This window comes from Arvicola amphibius, chromosome 8 (genome assembly GCF_903992535.2).
Source record: "Arvicola amphibius chromosome 8, mArvAmp1.2, whole genome shotgun sequence".
In the NCBI taxonomy this organism is placed as follows: Eukaryota; Metazoa; Chordata; class Mammalia; order Rodentia; family Cricetidae; genus Arvicola; species Arvicola amphibius.
Genome location: NC_052054.1, coordinates 111,916,167 through 111,935,850, shown reverse-complemented (window position 1 = coordinate 111,935,850; position 19,684 = coordinate 111,916,167). Strand labels below are relative to the sequence as shown.

General features: G+C 45.6%; 1 protein-coding gene across 1 annotated transcript in view; it reads right to left on the bottom strand.

Annotated features, from left to right (window-relative positions):
- The window catches only part of Serpine2 (serpin family E member 2), a 58,480-nt gene that overhangs the window by 7,468 nt on the left and 31,328 nt on the right, over positions 1–19,684 (bottom strand). The window contains exons 2-5 of the mRNA XM_038339934.1: positions 18,834–19,114; positions 14,442–14,669; positions 8,779–8,976; positions 555–753 (exon numbers count right to left, since the gene is read on the bottom strand). Of these exons, the coding sequence (XP_038195862.1) occupies positions 555–753; positions 8,779–8,976; positions 14,442–14,669; positions 18,834–19,092 (884 nt within the window). The 5' untranslated portion in view covers positions 19,093–19,114. The remainder of the gene's footprint in view (positions 1–554; positions 754–8,778; positions 8,977–14,441; positions 14,670–18,833; positions 19,115–19,684) is intronic.

Here is a 19,684-nt window from a genome sequence, read left to right as displayed (position 1 = left end):
ACCTTTGAATTGTTGGGAATTAGGATGCACCAAGAACTGGGGCTGCTTCTGCCCTAGCCTTGAGCTGTAACATCAGAAATTCCATCTATAATTTACTTTGGGGGCATAAAAGAAAAGCTGCCTTAAATATGGTGCAAAGAACTTAACTGATTTCATGGGCCTTGGGCTTTAGTGGCATCTAGCTGATACCTGGACGATCAGTGGTGATCTCTCCAAGCTCCTCAGACTACTGTGTGAGCATCCACGCTACATGAAGGTATGTGTGTGTTTTTCAATTCTCCGAATGGAAAGAGTTATGTTAGAAATTGTGACAGATTCATGGATTTGTACTTGTGGGGACGTTCTAAGGCCAAGACTGCTTAGTTTCATTTAGTATCCTCTTTATCCCACCACAAACAGGCACGGCAGGGGCTCAGAGGAAGCTTTCAGAAAACATAGCATGGTTTCCCCCCACACTCTCTACAAACAAACCATCTTAGCTCCCTGTTTCTACTATGTATTATGAGTTGTCCCTTGAGCAGCACATCCTTTCTTTTAAGGGAAGGGACACTTACTTGGGCAGAACCAGCTGCATCCTCTTGGGTACCATGGTGTTCATCCAGCTATCGATGGTCTTGGTACTGATGTGGGGGATGATGGCTGAGAGTGGGGTGGAGCTCTCAGTGGGCAGGGCGATCAGCATGCTGATGCTTTCACCATGGTAGGGCAGCTCAATGAAGTTGTACCATAAGCCATTCGGGGTGCTGGTAGACCCTAAAGAAATCAGAGGCAGATGTAGTGTATGCCTGATGACTGCCAGACGGGACACAAGTGGCTGGCGGTCACCAGGGAAGCTGCACAGGAAAGACAGCAATTCAGTCGGCAAAGCTCCCTTTGCTACAAATAGCTCCCTCAGAAGGACAAAGATAAGGACAATGACTTCTTTCTCCCTGGTGCAGAATTCTCGGTCTTCAGTCTAGACAGAATGCCTCTGGGCATCGCTAAACTCACTTTAATTCTGCTGAATAGAATGTAAGTAGATCATTAGGTACTCGCCACACAGTGCTTTGTAAGGGGTTGACCTTTAATGGGCAAAAGAATAAAGTTACTTTTTAATTTTTTTTTTACATTTTACTTTGTTTTAGAAAACACCGTACATTGTGTTTAAGGTGTACCATGTAATGGTATAGGCAAGAAGACCCAGCAAAACCATTTCTATATATTTCTATATATAGTGAAGCCAATTACCATCCCCATTACTTTTCATAGTTACCCGTTTTAAAGGAAAAAAGGAACAAGCTAGCTGGGCACCAGGTTTCATTTCTATTTCTCAAGAGTGGATACAGGATGACCAGCCACCCATGCCACTGCTACCATTATTGTCCCCCCATAATGGACGACACCCTCACACCATGAGCCGAAATAAGCCCTACGTTCCCTTAGCTGCCATCTTCAGGCATTTTCTCACAGCAACAAGCAAACTAACACAGCCACAGACAACGGATGACAACAGCAACTGCATAGTACAACCGAGCCGTCAGAAGGTCCCTGCTGGTGTTTCTAGATCGATATGGGGGATTTCTAAGATCTTTATTAAACATTAAACCTTTAAAGATGAACTCTGTGAGCCTGGTGAGGTAGCATGGCCTCCCTGTACCACCTTTCTGCACAGACAGAAATATCGGATAATTACAGTATGGACCTCGCAAGGTTGCTGGGACAATAAGAAAAGATATTATATGTAGGATATGGGGCCCTCCTCTACATGAAACGCAACATAAGAAAGAGAAAGGAGGAAGCGAGCTCCTGAGACTTTTTGGTAGACCTTTCTTGGTGGATAACACTGGCCAATCATAGCTTTTGAGGTGAGGAACTTCGGACAGGGTGCACTCCCAGAGAAGGAGGAGAGGTCAAAGAGAGAGGACAGGCAGAAGGCGGAGCAAGCTTTGTTCTGTCACAAGCACTCTTCTGTAAAATATAAGTAGCTGAAAGTGCTATAGTATCTGACACCATAGGATAACAGAATTGTCCAGGGACTGGGGAAACCTCTCATTCTCCCCAGCCACAGGCGACACTAGGCTGTAGCAAGCCTTGGAATCCAGTGCGGCCTGACTTAGCTTGGAACTGCTATAAGCACAAGCCAGCCTGGATTCTGGCTTGGGACAACCCACCAATAAAAGTTAGTATTCTTCATCTTTACTTCTAGTCAGCGTGATAAAACAGTCTCAGTGGAAACTGAAAAATCAACGAGAAAGTGAGAAAAATACCCACCTCCTAATGAGCCCCTTTAATCCCTGAGGAAAACATCAAGTCTCCAGCTCTAGTGCAGCTAATTTTTAGAAACTGTGAAATGCGGGAAGTGGTTACTAAATTATTGCTCTGGGGTAGAAAACAAAGACCTGGGGAGATTAATTGCTACAGAAGTGTGTGTAATTCGGCTAAGGAGGATTAAAGCTATGAATGATGAGAAGTGTGAACTAGGGTGTGGGTGGGTGGGGGGAGGTAAGCGGCTCACAGGTTAACCCAACCTTGGCTGTGTACTGACGCCATTACTGACCAGTAAAACCGGCACACATTAACCATTCTATGTAGACACACATCTGCTGGATGTTTGACCTTTTCTGCCGATGCATCTGACCCCAGGACTGGGTGACCAGTGCCAGCAGGCGGGCTACATCTGTCCATGTTCTACTTCTCAGCTGGAGAAGTGGGCAGATGGACGGGCACCTCTGCTCTCTCTCCCATCCCAGGCACTACATCCCAGACCCATCGCCTTTTTACAGAGGCCAGGTGTGAGACTGAGAACACAGAGAACCTGGATTCAAAGCCAATCTGGACAGCTCGCTGAGCCAATGACTTCAGCAGAATTCATCAAGACAATGTACACACACATGTGGCACAATCAGGCACGTAGCACAGACTTTCATACTGAAGGGAGCGGTGCCTGACCAATTTTGGGAACAAGATCTTGCCATAGATTCCAGGCTGACCTCAAGTGCAAGATCCTTCTCTGTCAGCCAGATAAAGGAATTACAAAGTGCAGTTTTGAGGATGCCTGGCTGCCTCACTTCTGGAACGATCGGTTGGTTACTCCTCAGTTTAGACACAAAGCTGACCTACCATGGGAAACCACACAGTGCCAATGGGTGTGGCACATATCCATGAGGACAAACCACACAGGAAAGCTGGGGTCAGGGCGCAGGGCCTCTAGCTGTCCCACAGGTCTTCCCTTTAAAGATCTTCCCTAAACTGTATAAAACTCAACATCTGCCGAATACACCACAAGCTCTTCTGTGAGGATGATTTTCTACAGAGAATCCATGAAGCAGGTCCCTCACTCCAAAAAGAAACAAGGAAGCCCTTTCTCTGAGATGAATGATGTAACAGTCAAGAGTCAAGTATAAAGAATGTGGAGACTGGAGAGGTTGCTTAGAAGATGCATTTACAGTGAGGGCTTTCATGCTAGAAGGGCCCTTTAGGACTCTGATTCCCATGGCAAGTCCTACAAGGAAGGACATAACTCAACTCATTGAAATGCTACAAATACTTTATGGTCTGTAAAATCAAGGAGAATACTTGAAATGCTATCAGGCAAGCATGAGAGATGGCTGTCCCTGTAATGACCCTTGGCTACCAGTCAAAGTGAATTTCCTGACCCACTTGAATAGAGACTGAAGAATGTATTTGAAAACAACAAATTGATCCTCTGAGGATAGCCGTCTACATTACAGACTAGAGTTCAGGGCAGGTCTGAGGACAGCTGATGGAGAAGAAACGAGACATAAGCAACTAGGTGAGTCAGCAAAGGTGCTGTGGGGAGAACTTGGCAGAGCAAGAATACACCTAGTCTTGGGAACCACAGCTTCGCAGACAGCAAAGGGGAAGTAGTATTGGTGGATAAGTATGAGCTACAGACAGAGAAGAAACTAGAGATGGGGGACTAGAGGCATCTCCGTTGGTAAAGCACCTGCACACAAGCATGAGGACACGAGTTCAATTCCCAGTATCCCTATAAAAATACAGATAGGGTGGCAAACTCGTAATTCTAGCTCTGGGGAAGCAGGGACAGGTTCCGTGGTCATGCTGGAGGTTCCATGGTCAGCCAGCCTAGCTGAATCGGTGAGCACCAGGTTCTGTGAGAGACACTGCCTCAAAAAGTAAGGTGGAGAGTGATTGTGGAATATACCCAAATGGGGACCTCTGGCTTCAGTCCTAGATAAACCTGCACACATATGAGCATTGCGCACATACACATACAAAACATTCTGGTTGTTTGTTGTGTGTGTGGGGGTGTGTTTCCAGGATAAGGTCTTTACAGTATAAATTCAAGCATTTAAGCTGAGTATTTAAGAACTCTGATCAACAATTCCTATTTAAGCAAATTTCCTCTAGGAATAGCGCTAAAAGCTTTTACACATTTATGCTAAGGAACACTGACTGCCGTGTTAGTTATTAGAGGAAGAAAGCAACCAACTAGCCACAAAACATTATGCAAGTTTATATTATGAAAAAATGTGCAGCTAAAAAAAAAAACCAGTCTTGTAAATCCTAACGAACTGATGGAAAAACAGTTCCATGACTATAGTATCTAAGGAATAAAACAGACTGTGGAATAAACATTGCACTATGATCCTATGCATGCAAAAAGGCTTCACATACATTCTTACGTATTTATAGAATAGGTTTAAAATTATATACGTGGAGCTTAAAAGGGGGTTTATCCTAGGAAGTGGGATTAGAGGACCGTGTTTTTTTTTTTTTCTGCTTTATATATGTGTCAGCTGGCCTTGCAATGAGAGCCTGTATGTCGTTCCCCTAATCCCTAAACAGTACTTAAAGCTCTTCCTAAGCGGAACTCTATCCTTGAAGGTCTATTCATTAGGAGGCACAAGTCAGAAGCACTGTCCCCCTCTTTCTAGTCTCCTCCTTCTCACCCTGATGTTGCCAAGTGGGTCTCCCTAGAGATGCCGAGAAGTAAAGAAGGCAGATCCTCTGAATGGCAGTGTTTCAGCAAGGGGAACCAAGACTTGGCTGAGGCCCAACAGGAGATCCTGCAAGTCATGTGGGTTTGGGTACAGCAGCCTCTTGAGTCCTGGCTGGGAGCGTTGGCAGAGGGTGAGGAGATGGGCAGAAATGGCCAACAGGCTAAGAGAGGTCTGTAGTTATGAAAATGAATGCTTGCTTGGAGCCACTGTGGCCTGACGGACCGTCCTCACAGGCCCAGGCCTACATGCCTGTCACATCCGGACAAGCTGCTTTGGTAGCCAAGTGTGAAACTAGGGAGTGCATGACACTCTTACAGCACACAGTCCAGAAAGAAGCCAGACTCCAAAAGCTGGGATTCCAGGTAGACACAATGACAGGCACAGAAAGGAGGGAAAGAAGAGTTGAGCCCACGCTGCTCGTTGTCCAGACTTGCAGGGAAATGGGGTAGGGGCAAGAACACTTACATACTTGGTTCTGCGCTAGGTACAGCATCACAGTGGATAGGAAGCAGACATGCCATCAGGCTGGGTCATCTAAGCAGAGCTTAATGAAGACATTACAGAAAGCGTGGGAAGAACAGAGAAGCTGCTATGGATGGTTACAGACACTGGTCACCATTCCCAGCCTCAGGGCACAGGGTGACCTAGAGAGAATGAGCTCTGGATCACGCTCCTCTGGAAGGAGTGGGGACTTTTGGGGGGAGGAGGCTGCAGCCTTGGTGTCAGTATGGAGAGAGATCGGGAAGTTAATGCCCTCGCTCTTCTCCCTTCCCTCACCAGTCACCAGGTAGGTCTACACTGACCACTCCCATAGGAAGCCAGGGAGTAAGAGAGTCCAAAAAGGCAGCCTCACTGCAGACAGGGTGGAAGGAGGTGGGGAAGGAGAGAGAGAGTCGATCAAGGCAGGCAGATCTATATTCTCCCAGTCATTTCCCCCCCCCCCCCCGCCGCCCGTCTCCTCTCCCTCCACTCTAAGTGAACTGATAAAAATGCATTTATATCAAGGATGCAGTTCAGTAACAGAGAGTTTGCCTAGCCTGCCCAAGGCCCTGGGATCAATCCTCAGCACCACAAAAAGATGTATTTGTGTATACCTGAGGCACAGTACACATGTATGTTCTCGGACAAATCAGTTCTGAACTCAGAAGAGGCCCTCAAGCGTTTCTCTCTGGTAGCAGACTATATATTCAACAAGAGCAGGCTACATTCCTATAAAAAAATTGAATGTCAGCAGGGGAGTGGTGGTACACGTCTTTAATCCCAGCACTTGGGAGGCAGAGGCAGGAGGCTCTCTGTAAGTTTGATGCCAACCTGGCCTACAAAGTGAATTCCAGGACATCCAGGGCTGTTACACAGAGGAAAAGAAAGAAGTTGTACGTCTCAATCTCCCGGAGGACTACCTAAAGAATCCTTGCATTTTAACCTTCTGTTTCATTTTTAATAGAATGAGGATTGTATTAAGGATCCATTTAAAATAAATCATTTCTGTCTGGATATGCACTGGGGGTGCCGCCAGCATCCCAAGGGTGAGCTCGAACAGCACAGCCCAAGAGTTGGAGATCAGTGTGATTGAAATGATGTTCAGGCTAAAGGAGCTATTTATTAAGCTCGGATACTTGGGATGAATGTCCTGTGCTGTTGTAAGTATCTAATATTTTTTAATGAACACTCATTTTCCAGACTAGTAAATCTGGAAAATTCACTCTTAGAAGCCTGAGCGGCATCTGACAAGATGGAAAGCATTCTAGGTGACACGCAGGAGCCGTGACTTAACTTGTACAGCACACGGCCGGCAACAGGGGCCATCTGTGTGGATGTGACAGTGACTGTGAACCAAAAGGGAACATCTGGAGGCTGGAGAGACGGCTCTGTGGTTCAGAGTGTGTCCTGCCCTCACAGAGGACGAGTGTTGACAGTTCCCAGCATGCACCCACGTTGGGTGGCTCATAACTGCCTCTAACTCCAGCTCCAGAGTATCGGACCCCCTTTCCTGGCTTCTCGGTGCACCCGCACACAGGCATACACAGAAAGAACAAAAACAAAAATAAATAAATTCTTTTTTAAAAGGGAAGATTAAAAAAAAAAGGAAAAGAGGGGGGTATTTGGCACCCAGGGGGGCTCAGTATAGACCGGATACTTGAAGCCTGTCATACAGACAGGAAAAGGAGATTTAAGGTGGATCAAGAATGCTTCAATGAAGTGAAATGTAAAAAAAATAATCAGTCATGGTTATCTGTGCTGTGGAAATGATGGCATGCATAGGAGACGTTTTCCTCTGTCTGTAAGGTTGACGACACATGCTCCTTAGGAAAGTTCAGGAGCTGGAGAGAGGGGAGGAAGAAAGCTAGGTAGGACTTAAGTTCTAATCCCCAGCAGCCACATAAACCTGGGAGACAGGAGGGTGGTTGAAGCTTTTCGGTTGTTTCTCACAGGTGCAATGAGAGATTGTGTCTCAAAAGAATAAAGCAGAGAATGACAAGGTAGGACCCCCTACCCTCCACGTCCTCCTCTGGCATCCACAGGTATGAACACACCTATACCACACTGACACCACACACACATCCATACACAGGAAAGTTCAATTTCAAATGAGGAAATCAATGTGAAATCCCACTCCTGTGAACATTTTCCTGAACATTCTCCAAGACACATCTGTATAGACGAATGTGCAGAAAGTATTTATATAAGCATGGTTCATTATGGCATCTGCTGTTTTTTTTAACCTGCCTTTTGAAATCTGATACACACTGTGCAATCTGATACACACTGCATAATCTTTCTTTTTATGTAGGGCTAAGTCTAATTACCACCTGTGTTCCAGGGCACAGTCATGCTTCAGAATTCATAGGGTTTAGTATGCTGATCTCCCTCATACTAAATGTGGTCTTCTCATGTACCTATATATATCCCACTGAATATGTTAAATCGTCTGTGACTTACCAAACTTAATGCAACATGAACAGTCACTTCATCATATCATTTAGGGGCAATGACAAGAAAACATATCTGTGTGTGTTTGGTATGCAGTTAACTTTTCTTTTTAAATATTTTCCATCTGAGGTAGGTTAAATCCAGGGATACAGAACCCAGGTCTCTGAATGCAGCTTTGTACCAGGTTTCTATTTGCCAGTGTGGGATTATCTTCAGGTAGTAAGTTCTCTGGAGGGGGGCTGCTGGGCTAATGACATAGAGAAAGTCCTCTGGTTTACAGGTCCCCACTACCAGTAATTCTCAAGGGGCCTACCCACCCCAAGCAGTAGCCATAAGTGGATTTTATTAGCCTTCCTAATTTTTGATAATGCGAGGAATGAAAAAGAAACATAATTTTTATTTAGTAATATGCTTGCTAAGGGTGATTAGATAGATTGCTTCATATGTTTAATGTTCATTTATATTGGTTTTGTTAGCTATCTTTCATCCTACATTTTCAATCCAGAAGCCCACACATGTGACATGTTGATACATAATTGTTTTGCATGGTACAAAGACTTTTGTGCTTCACAAAATCTTGCCTCGCCTGGCGACCGTGGCGTGCACCTTTAATACTAGCAGTCGGGAGGCAGAGATAGGCGGATTTCTATGAGTTTGAGATTAGCCTGGTCTACAGAATGAGTTCTAGGACAGGCAGGGCTATACAGAGAAACCCTGTCTCAAAAAACCAATAAAAGGGGGGGGGGAACCTGTGGAGTATTGGCATTTCAGCTGTGAGCCTTTCCCCCTATCAAAGCTCTGCTCTTGAATAGAGAGCACCCGAGAGCCTTGCCTTTCTGCTTCCGGCACATTCTAGAATAGACCTCACCCAACATGTACTCACCAGAACGGAACACGGAGAGCTGGGCCAGCATGGGCACTTGGTAGGGTTTTCCATCACCTGCCACGAAGGTCCGTTTCTTTGTGCTCTCGGGTTGAAACCTGGATTTCCACAAACCCTTGAAATACACTGCATTGACAAGGACCAGTCTGGTAAGGGCACCATCGATTAGATTTGGGGAAAGCAGGTTGTCAATCATGCCTGTGAAGTCCAAGAACAAGGGAAAATATCAGCATGGGAAACTACACTGAGGGCAAATGGCAGCTAGCAGCAGAGACAAAAGAGAAAAAAAAAATCTTTTTTTTTTAAAAGACTTAAATCAGATATTCTGTTAAATCAGATATTCTGATCTCCTGTGGCCTAAACTCTCTATGCAGCTGAGAATATCTGAATTTCTGACTCTCCTGCCTTTACCTCCCAAGTGGTAGCGGGATTTCTGTGTGGGGCATCATGCCCAGTGTATGTGGCATGGGAAACGGAATTGAGCAAGCAATGAACTACATCAACAGCTCCTTAATTGGTTTCTTTTTTGTTTGTTTGTTTCTTGTTTTCCAAACCAGGTTTCTCTGTGTAACAGCTCTGGCTATCCTGAAACTTGCTTTGTAGCTCAGGTTGGCCTTGAACTCACAGAGATCTGCCTCACCTGCCTCTGCCTCCTCCGAAGTGCTGGGATTAAAGGCATACGCCACCACTGCCTGGCTCTCAATTGGATTTCAAAAGCACGCTTTTTTCCCCTAATTTTTCTCACTCAAATTAAAAAAATTTCAAGTAAAACTAAAAACAAATTAAAATGACTAGAAAAGACTATTACTAGTTAGTTAAGAGTTTACCAAGCCTCAGCTCAAGAAATCATAACTAGTTCTGTAAGCCCCTTGTTTTAAAACATTTTTATGCATCTAGAATAAGCTATGTTTAATTACGAATTGTTTTACATGTCTTCACTGACAACTGTCACACGGCTGCCGACAAGTGTCCTTGGTGTTCATGAGATAACCAGTTTTTCTTGTCTTTGTTTGAAGCAAAGGTTCATGCAGTCCCCATCAAAGTAAACAACCCAGTCTGTGAAACGTCAAAGCTAAACTTCGTCTTCTAAGACTTCAGAGACACCTGGAACCAATTCCTGTTCACCACAAGTCTCCTGATGACTCTGAGAACTGAAACTGAATACCATGTCCCCATTTAAGGGCTAGGCATTGAGCTAGGCTCCAGGGGTACAGAGATGAGAAGACATGGGGTTAGCCTGCAGGAAATGACTTCAAAGGCAAGTGTTCTTGTACCAGGATGAGTGTATGCCAGGATGCTCACGTTAGAAGCGAAGGAACAAACAGGTTCTTCTCACTTCAGAGTGTTGGAGGAATCCTTCAAATGCCACCCAAGCTTGATGTCCGGGTTCCTTTTTGCTTAGTTTTAGAAGGTTTAAAAGTAAGGGTGTAGGCTGGGCTGCAGTGGTGTACAACTTTAATCCCAGCACTTGGGAAGCAGAGGCAGGCGGATCTCTGTGAGCTCGAGGCCAGCCTGGGTCTACAGAGCCAGTTCCAGGACAGCCAGGGCTACACAGAGAAACCCTGTCTTAAAAAGCCAAAAAAAAAGAGAGGGGTATAGGGTGTATGTGTATATTAAATAGGAGTTCCTTATACCCAACACTATTAAAATTTAATTTGCATGATTTTAATTCATATATATAGCAACCCATAGTATATATTCAAGCTATGATATCTGATATGGCGGCAGTAAAACCAACAGCTTCCACGGAGGCCAGATGGCTAATTTAAGCAGAGACCTTCATGTCTCTTTGAACGAAAATCAAGAAAGCGGAGTCCTACTAGTCTAGGGAAACCTTGGAAACTGGTAAATAGCACAGGGGAGGTTTCTGGTACTTGACATGCGGTGTCTTCAGTACTCTTCCTTCCACAAGGGGGCACCAACACCACCCAAGCCTGGTCCCGGAAGAAAACTACAGGCTCTAAAAGCCAATCAATCATTCAGTTCAGTGCAAGCTGGCCTTGCAAACAGGCTCCTCCAATAGCACTCCCTGGAGCTAATGCCTGGTGCTCTGGACGCTGTTTCTGCCCTTGTAGAGAACATGGCTCAACTGAATCCATCTTTCTGTTATAATCCATGCCCCTGTCCCTCCTCCCCACCTTGTCCCTCACTTTCCAGAGTCTGAGGGTTAGTGCCAGCAGCCACCATGATGGTATTTATTCTAGCCAAGTTGAATGAGTCTGACTCCCCCAAATGCACCATGCATTACATCACTGCAAAGATTTTACCATCCCTTTCTCAGGAACATAGTCAGGGCTCAATAAGCAGAAGAAACCTCAGATCATTTTGCAGTGAAAAATTATGACTGTAACCCTAGAACCCAGGAAGTGGAAGCAGAAGAATCAAGAGTTCAAGGCAAGCCTCTGCTGGACAATGAGTTCAACACCAACCTGGGATACATGATACTTCATCTTAACTGTGCTAGCTACTGTGAAAACAGCTTACACTTCCTGAAGGGCCAGGCCCTGTACTCAATGCTTTCTGGGTTATCACTCACATCCTCAAGAAGCCTTCATGGAACTGTAGCTCAGGCAGTTATCACTAATACACCAACATTCTGCAAATCAGGAGCTGGGACTCAGGAAGTGGGAGGTCAAGATGTTTTACTAAAGTCACATGGCTAATTCATAAATAGCAGAACAGAACTTGTAAGTGGCAGACTGAGAAATAACGGAGCCTACAGGTTCTGGGTCATATACGTGGTGGCACCAAAGTGAGCAGGAGCTACCTAGCTAGTAACAGGCTGGGAAGCATCCCAGGCTGCTGCATGGGTGGGGGTTGTGTGATGGGAGGATGGGAGAAGCCTTTGGGGAAGGGAGAAGCTGAGGCCGCAGAGGCCTCCAAGTCAGACCTATCCCAGGATGAGCAAAGCACCATGGTGATAGCTCTCTCGGCAGGAGATGCTTCTCCTCGGATGAGCTGAGCAGTCTGGGGACAGAGACTGCTTGTCTGGAGAGCTGTGGGTGTGTTTTGGTTGAGCTGGCAGTAGCCAGGCATGCCACGTGTTCTGTGGTTCTCAAAATAGTCCCACACAATGCAGAATGGCTCTCTTTAAAAAATAATAAAAGATTTACTTGTACTATTTTTAACTATGTCTATATGTGAACGTCTCTGTTTGGGTATGTGCACGAGTGTAGGTACCCGTGGTAGCCGGCGGTTGTTGAATTCCCCTGGACCTGAAGCCAGGGGCAGTTATGAGCCATCCAACATGTTGTTGGGCACGGAACTCTGGTCCTCTGTAAGAGCAGCAAGTGCTCTTAAGCGCCAAGCCATCTTTTCAGCTCCTGCTTTTAAGAATTTCCATTTTGTTTGCTTTGAGACAAGTTTGGAAATCTACCAGGAATTTTGCACCATTATTTTGAAAAATTGCATCAGGTAACGATGACAGCAGTGACTAAGCTGAGAGTCTCTCTTCCCTAAGCCCCATGTGGTTCAATGAATTTCAATTACGTCATGATAATTGCTAATGACAAGAAGTGAAAGATAGGCCTGTTTGTTGTTAGGACAGAAAAGCCTGGGAAACAGCCTGTTTGGGGTTACTATAACTATGAGATACATAAAACGTCTTCTGTTGGTTTGCCTGGTTTTTGTTTTTAAATTGCATCAGCAATGGTGGCAGCTTGTGGTTCCTTGTTGTCATGGTTTAACGTACCTGACTTAGTCTACTATTGCCAGGTCACACTTATCCTGAGAATCTGGCAGAAATATCAAAATAAAAATATGTGTCACGTATTCATGTGGACTTGAACCCAAAGGTAAAGGTATTTAACCACGACTATAAATTCCTTTTGTTTTTCCTTATATTACTGCTTAATTTTTAATAAAAATCTGTTTATGTGAGCAATGGGAATATATATGGTATTATCTATGATATATAATAGATATTATTATACATCTAATTATATGTATACTATCTATGAATCTCATTTCAAGCTGGAAGGAGGGAGTTGAAGGTTAAGGATGTAGCCAATTGGTTGAGGGCTTGTTTCGCACGGTGCAAAACCCTGTGCTCCATCAGGAGCACTGCCAATAAGCAAATGAACAAACTTCCTGAAGGTGCTGGGTCTCATAGAATTGAAAAATCCTGTTTGAGGTTCCCAGCACAGGCGGTTAGGGACTCCATCAGATGATACACCAACATGATGCAACATTATCTTTTTACGGGTAAAGAAGACCACAGAGTACAGTGACGTGATGTCACATAGCCACCATCAGGACCAAGAGTCATCCATTGCAAACTGCTACCACCAGACGTACAAGATCCAGCACCCCCAGACCAGCCCTGGGCCTCCACACCAGTATTCTTCCGATAGCAGCATGGTTTCGGGAGAGGACTCCAGATTGCAGAGAAATTGAGAAAGTTACTGGTTCTCCTCCACTCCCTGCACATCTTTCTTCCCCCTCTTCATTAGCTCCTCTGAGATGAACACATTTTTCACATAGGATGATGGGCTACGGTGCCTGACTGGAGGGACCTTGCCCCTCCCTCAGAAATTCTTTCCCATTAAGTCAGGGGCCAGGGAATGGTACTCTAACATGTCCCTGGGTAATCCCAGTTCGGTTACACCAGGGACTCGGTTCTGAGAAGCTTCTCCCCAAAGGCAGGGTTTACCCGCTTCTTTTATGACTGACTCCACAAGCACACTTACAGTCTCAGCATCTGTGAGTGTCAAACTGTTAAACCTAGAATCGCCTGGAAAGAACGAATCAAGAAAGTTCTGTCTTGGCAGGGTTAACTGATGCATCAAGACCCAGTGTGAAAGCGATCAGTACTATTTCCTGATTTTGCATTCCGGGCAGTGCAGGAGGAGAGACGCTAGCTGAGTACTGAGCATGCGTGCACAAGTGTTTATTTCTCTCTGCGCATGAGTGTGGACATGATGTGACTATTTGCTTTCAACTCTGGCTGGACTTCCCTGCAATGATGGGCTGGAATCTGGTATTGTGAGCTGAAATAAACCCTTTCTTCCCTAAATTGCTTTTCGTCAGGTTATTTTTATCAGAAATGCATTCAGAACAGCTTCGCTTCGTTGTGGTAGGCCTCAAGCTCCTCCTGAATGTCTCTGGGACTTCCGGCTTACAAGTCAGCAGGTTTGAAACACTGTCACTGGAAAACTCCATTTAATGAGAAGAGACATCTAAACAAGCAGTCATTATGCGATGTTGAAAAATGCCATAATGGAGGGGTTCAAAGCGGTGTAATCACAAGCCAAACAAAGCCAGTGGGGGCACTGGGCAATGGCGATGAGGCTGGGGTCACAGGAGACACAAAGCTAAAGCTTAAGAAGGCTGTTCCAGGCCAAGGGAACAGTGGGTGCAAAAACAGACAAGACAAACAAGGAAACCCGGCAAACCCATGGGTATGGGTTCTGAAGGCTGGGTATGGCAGGCAAAGGAGAGAGGGGTAGGGCTGTGTTCTTTTCTGTCCCCTACCCTGCTGGAGGAAAACCCTAGACAGCGAGTAGTGGCGGCCTGAAGCGGGGAGGCAGGCAGACTGAGAGCTGGCCCGTGGAGAATGAAGGGATAGGTGGGTCAGAACCCTTGAAGATTAAAGCGAACATCTCTGAGTCTCCACCCTTTCCTTCACAAACTGTGCATCTACATGGAACAGGAGAGCCACTCACCCCTGGTTTCGTTTTTCACCCAAAAATTGATGGAATCACTGGCAGAGACTGGGTCCTGGAAGTTCACGTTCTGCACTTCACACTGGAACACCTCTTTGTTCCTGGCTGCAAAGGGCACTTCCAGTTTAAAGCCATTCTTGACAAACACAGCATTGGCCACGGTCACGATGTCTTTATTCTTCTTGGAGACGATAGCCTTGTTGATCTTCTTCAGTACTTTACCAACTCCTGAAGGAGAAATCAGAAAACACGGCAACATTTTCATGATAATTTACATATTTTAAAAAATTATTCTTGTTGGGCATAGTGGCTGAGAACTGTAATCCCAGGAAATGAGAGGCCAAAGCAAGAGGATTATCAAGAGTTTAAACTGAAGCCAGGCCACTCTATAAAGCAGGATGCTGTTCAAAAATCAAGGCTCCCTGAAGATGGCTCAGCAGGTCAAGTGCTTGTCCTGCAACCCACGAGGACTGGCATTCAGATTCCCAGTACCCACATAAACGCTGGGCAGACGTGGGAGCCCACCTACAATTCCAGCCCTCAGAAAGAGATGGAGAGAGGAGAGTCCCTAAGTAGAACTTGCTGGCTAGATAAGCCAATTTGGAAAGCTTTGGGTTCAAGAGAGACCCTGCCTGAATATTTAAGGTTGGAAGCAATCAAGGAAGAAACTTACAGTCTTCACATGGATGCACATGTGTGTTCTTAAACTTGTATGTGCAAGTAGACATAACACACACACACACACACACACACTTCAAAAACCGTATCATTTGTACGACAGCATAGAAGAACAAGCAGGACAGGAGTCAGAAGAGACTAAGTCTGCCATGTAAGGGGCCTCTATCTCTGGACACATGGATAGCGTTAAACCACACAAGTTCTTGTGAGACAATTGCTCCTGTACCAAGTATATTATGATGTTCTCCTTGTAGACAGCATGAATGCTGGTCTACTCTGGGAATGCCAGCCATGGAAGAAATGAACCGCAGAAGCTTCCTCATCCAGACTTCCTTGCCTAACAGCCTTAGCACTATTTCCTTTCTTGCCAAGGATTCAACAATGTGATTTTTTTTCCCTATCTGAAGAACAGAAGATGAATAAAATAAGCATTAGGATGACTATAACAAATTGTCATGTGCCGCCAACCAGAACAGTGTGATTTTTACTTGATATGGAGCTTGGAAAGTAAAGAAATTAATTTTATGGCAACATAAGCTTTATTTTACACGAGCCATTCCTTCACGCTCCATTTAGTTTGGGGGCATGAAAAAAAAAAGGAAAAAAGAATATGTCCTAAGGATGTGAGATGGTTTTCCACAGGGAGCTGAATTACAGGACTGCCTTAATCACCCGAGGTCTTTTCAAAATCACATTGTCCTAAAGCATCCTTCCAGAGTCACCTTGGCAGCGCTTGAGGGCTGATGTCATTCTGAACGAGCATCTTCTCAGATTCCATGAATGCTGGGGCTGGGGCATCCCTTCCATCCACAAGGAGAGCTTTACATTACGGGTGGAGCATTGGAACCTTGGCCCACCTTACCATCATGCTATGGACGAAACTTCTGTATGGCGAACGGCAGGCTTTGAGGCCAAAAGTCATCTCTCAGGCCAAGTGCCACCCCAGCACTAAGACTCTACTTACCTCTAAATGTACAGTCCCTCGTTGTGATAAGCAATTGCCAACATGGCAGGATTTAACATCACACTAAAAACCTCTGGGCATGTCTGTGAAGGAGTTTCCCCGATAGTGTTAATTAAGGTGGTGAGACTCAGCCTACACCTGGGATGCACCATTCCCTGAGTCTGGGTCCAGACATAATAAAACAGGAGAAAGGGACCCAGGCTCCAGGTTTCTCTTTCTTTACTGCCTGACTGGGGAGGGCAGCATGGCCAGCTGCCTCTGGCTCCTGCTGTCAGTGCTTTCCTCCCAATTGTGAACTGAGAGAAATCCTGCCTTCCTTGACTTGTTTTTTCTTGCCAGGATATTTTTTCCTCAGCAATGAATACAAGGAATCAATAAACTTCTCGAGGGAAAAGATTGGAGCTCATCTTCCACTTCCTCAAGCAATCTTGTGTCTTCCTCTGGGAACATCACTGGGAGGGATCCTCAGAGTTTGAGCCCCAAAGAAGGTCCCCAGAATGTGGAAGTATATCATGAACCCTGACTGACATCCCATTCTCCACAGGACTGCTGGCAATTCTGGAGGGAGAAATAGTAGGGGTAGATGGGTAGCCAAACAGGCCAACATCATGAAAATGCTGAGCTAAAATTGTAGCGGATCAGCATTTAGACCAAACCAAAACAAAACAACAAGACACAATCCCAGTTGCTATTTTGGAACTAGGCTGGCTGACAGGGCCTGGATGGCAGCAAGAAAGGCCGTAAATCTAAGCAGTGATTCACCAAGGCGGTAGAAATTACCAACAACCCTGAACTTCCCAGCCAGAGACAGGACAGTGTGTTCCAGAAACTCACCTACCCTTTCCTCACATCTAACAGGTGGGCAAAATGCAAAACCAAGCAAAGTTTACCCCTCTGTCAACAGGGGACTGCGCTGGGCATATGGGGCTCCTAACATATGATCCTTCCTTATGCGGGTCGCACTGAAAACCCAAAGGAAGCAGGAGCAGCGAGAGACAAGGAAAAGTGTTCTTCCTCCACTAATCCAGCTCGCTTGCCAACAGGAACCAATGCAGTCTTAGAACTTCACAGCTAGAAGAGGCAGGGAAGAAGGCAGTGAGAAAACTCCCCTCCTCTTCCCATGAGGTAATTGTCGCCTTGATATAAAACATAACTTGTTCACACTCAGTGTGTAGGACAGCAAAGAAAAAAGCTCAAGAGACAATCCTGTTTCCTCAGGTGTTACGGTTGTGGGAAAGGAGACCTACCCCTCAGGGAAACACTGCCTGTAGACATGGGTTCCTGTGGCTAAGCAGGTGATTCAAAATCAACTTTTCTTCCAATAATACTGAGACCCGCTCACCAACTCTTATCTGTATTTGTTGTTATTTTGTTTTGTTTTTTTGTTTGTCCTTTTGTGGAAATAATTATCAAACCCATTTGTACATGGCTTTGTACATGGTAGGCATGCCCCCACCCCCAGCACTGGGTTATATCTCCGGGTTCATTGCTTTGACATAGGCTTGGTATGTAGCCAGACTGTTCTCCTGTCTCACTTCCCAAGTGCTATGATTACAAGCACGTTAGTTAGTTCCCAGGTCCAGTGGCTGGACATGGCTGGGAACTTTGTTTCAGAGACATTTAGCTCCTTACTTCAGATTTATAAGTGGCTTCAAATCAGCAGCTGGGGTAGGCTGGGGAGACGGCTCAGTCAGTAAAGTACCTGTCACATAAACATGAGAATCTGAGTTCGGATCCTTAGCCATCTATGTAAAACCCGCCAGTGTGGTGGTATACGGCTGTGATCCTAGCATTGGGGGAGTGGAGGGAGGTAGTTCCCCAAGACTCACTGGTCAGCTCGTCTTCTTAAATCGCTGAACTTCGGGTTCAGTGAGAGACCATATCTTAAAGAGTAAGAAGCAGGATGGAGGAAACACCAACATGAATTTCCAGTCTCCACACGCTTCTGTACCCCCACGCGCATGAACTCATGCACGCTACCCCCACAAAACTTAGTTCTCAAAAGTTAAAACAAAAACAGAAAAGGGGCATGCCTTGTGGCCTTCATCCAGTCTTCTCCAAGGGCATGGTGACCGTATTGGGAAACTGTCATCAGAATGGTCTACAGAACTCATTCTGACAACCCATCTTTCATGCATGCTTGGTGCACGTGCACACATGTGTACGTTAGCAGCTCTGTGCACTTTTAGCAGTCATGTAGACTCCCATCACCCCATCGCCATCATAAAGCTCCCACACTGCCAGTCTCTGACATGGACATGTGCTTTTTTCTTAAATATTTATTTATTTATTATATATACAATATTCTGTCTGTGTGTAGGCCTGCAGGCCAGAAGAGGGCACCAGACCCCATTACAGATGGCTGTGAGCCACCATGTGGTTGCTGGGAATTGAACTCAGAACCTTCAGAAGAGCAGGCAATGCTCTTAACCACTGAGCCATCTCTCCAGCCCCCATGGACATGTTTTACAAGGATGCTTGCTTAGGCCACAAAAGATTTCCCTTAGGAGAAAACAGTAGTGCTGGTAGACAGAGTACTACAAACCCAAAAGCAACAGGAGTGCAGTTCCTAACTTTGGGGGTGTCATCTTTCCTTTACAAGACCCTGGCCCTATGTTCCAGATGGCACCTCATGGTTTCCCTGGGCTGTTCCGCTTCTCAGATTAAGCAGAGACCAAGCCGTGACCCTCCACATGCAGGGCTGACTGACAGTGAGGCATCATGAATGGAGGGAGGGAGCACACACGAACCGTTTACGCTGTATCTCATCACCGTCGTGAGCTGCTTCTTCGTCCTGCCATCAGCCCCCAGCTGCAGCATGCCCAGGATGGATGCGATCCCATGTGGGGAGACGACAATGTTTTCCTGAGGCCGTGACTTGATGATCTGATTGAAAACCTGGATCCCCGTGTCAGAGCCTAGTTCCTCCAGAGACAGAGAGTTGAACTGGGAGTACACAGATGACAAAGTCACTGTGGTCAAGACGAAGAAGGGAAAATGCCAATTCATGGTGCCTCCCAACAAGGGCAGCCTAAAAGAAAAAGAAAAAAAAAACCCAGAAATATATCACTCTTTCATGAACACAAAGGGACGAATACTCTGAACTCCATCTGATTTCCTGTGCTCATGATAACAGAATTCTGTGCGGAGCCTCACATGCATGGGGTTTGGACAAACAGGGCTAGAAGGCAGTGAATTTCCATCGGCTGGGTCCTTAGTATGCACCAGGCACTAGGCTAAAGTCAAGATTTAACTCTTGCAATTCTGTCAGTCATGTAAGCGTTATTTCCAAGGGTCTTCCATGTGCCAAGCCCTTTTGTTAAGCGTCAGACAGACAACTGTAAACCAGATGGCTGTGACCCTAGCCCTCTCAGAGTGTCTTTCTAGAGAGACACGGAGAAAATAAACCAGCAAGCTATTAGATAACTTCAGAGAAGAATAAAAGCCAGAATCATAACGTGAAGCAATGTGGGTGAATGAAGGGTTATAGGGTTGGGGGTGGGGTCGCGTCATAGGGAATTCGATCTCTGTTGCAGGAACACAGATGAGGACAACTGAAAATTGAGAAAAGAACCAGCTATGCATGGATGCAGGAAGAGCA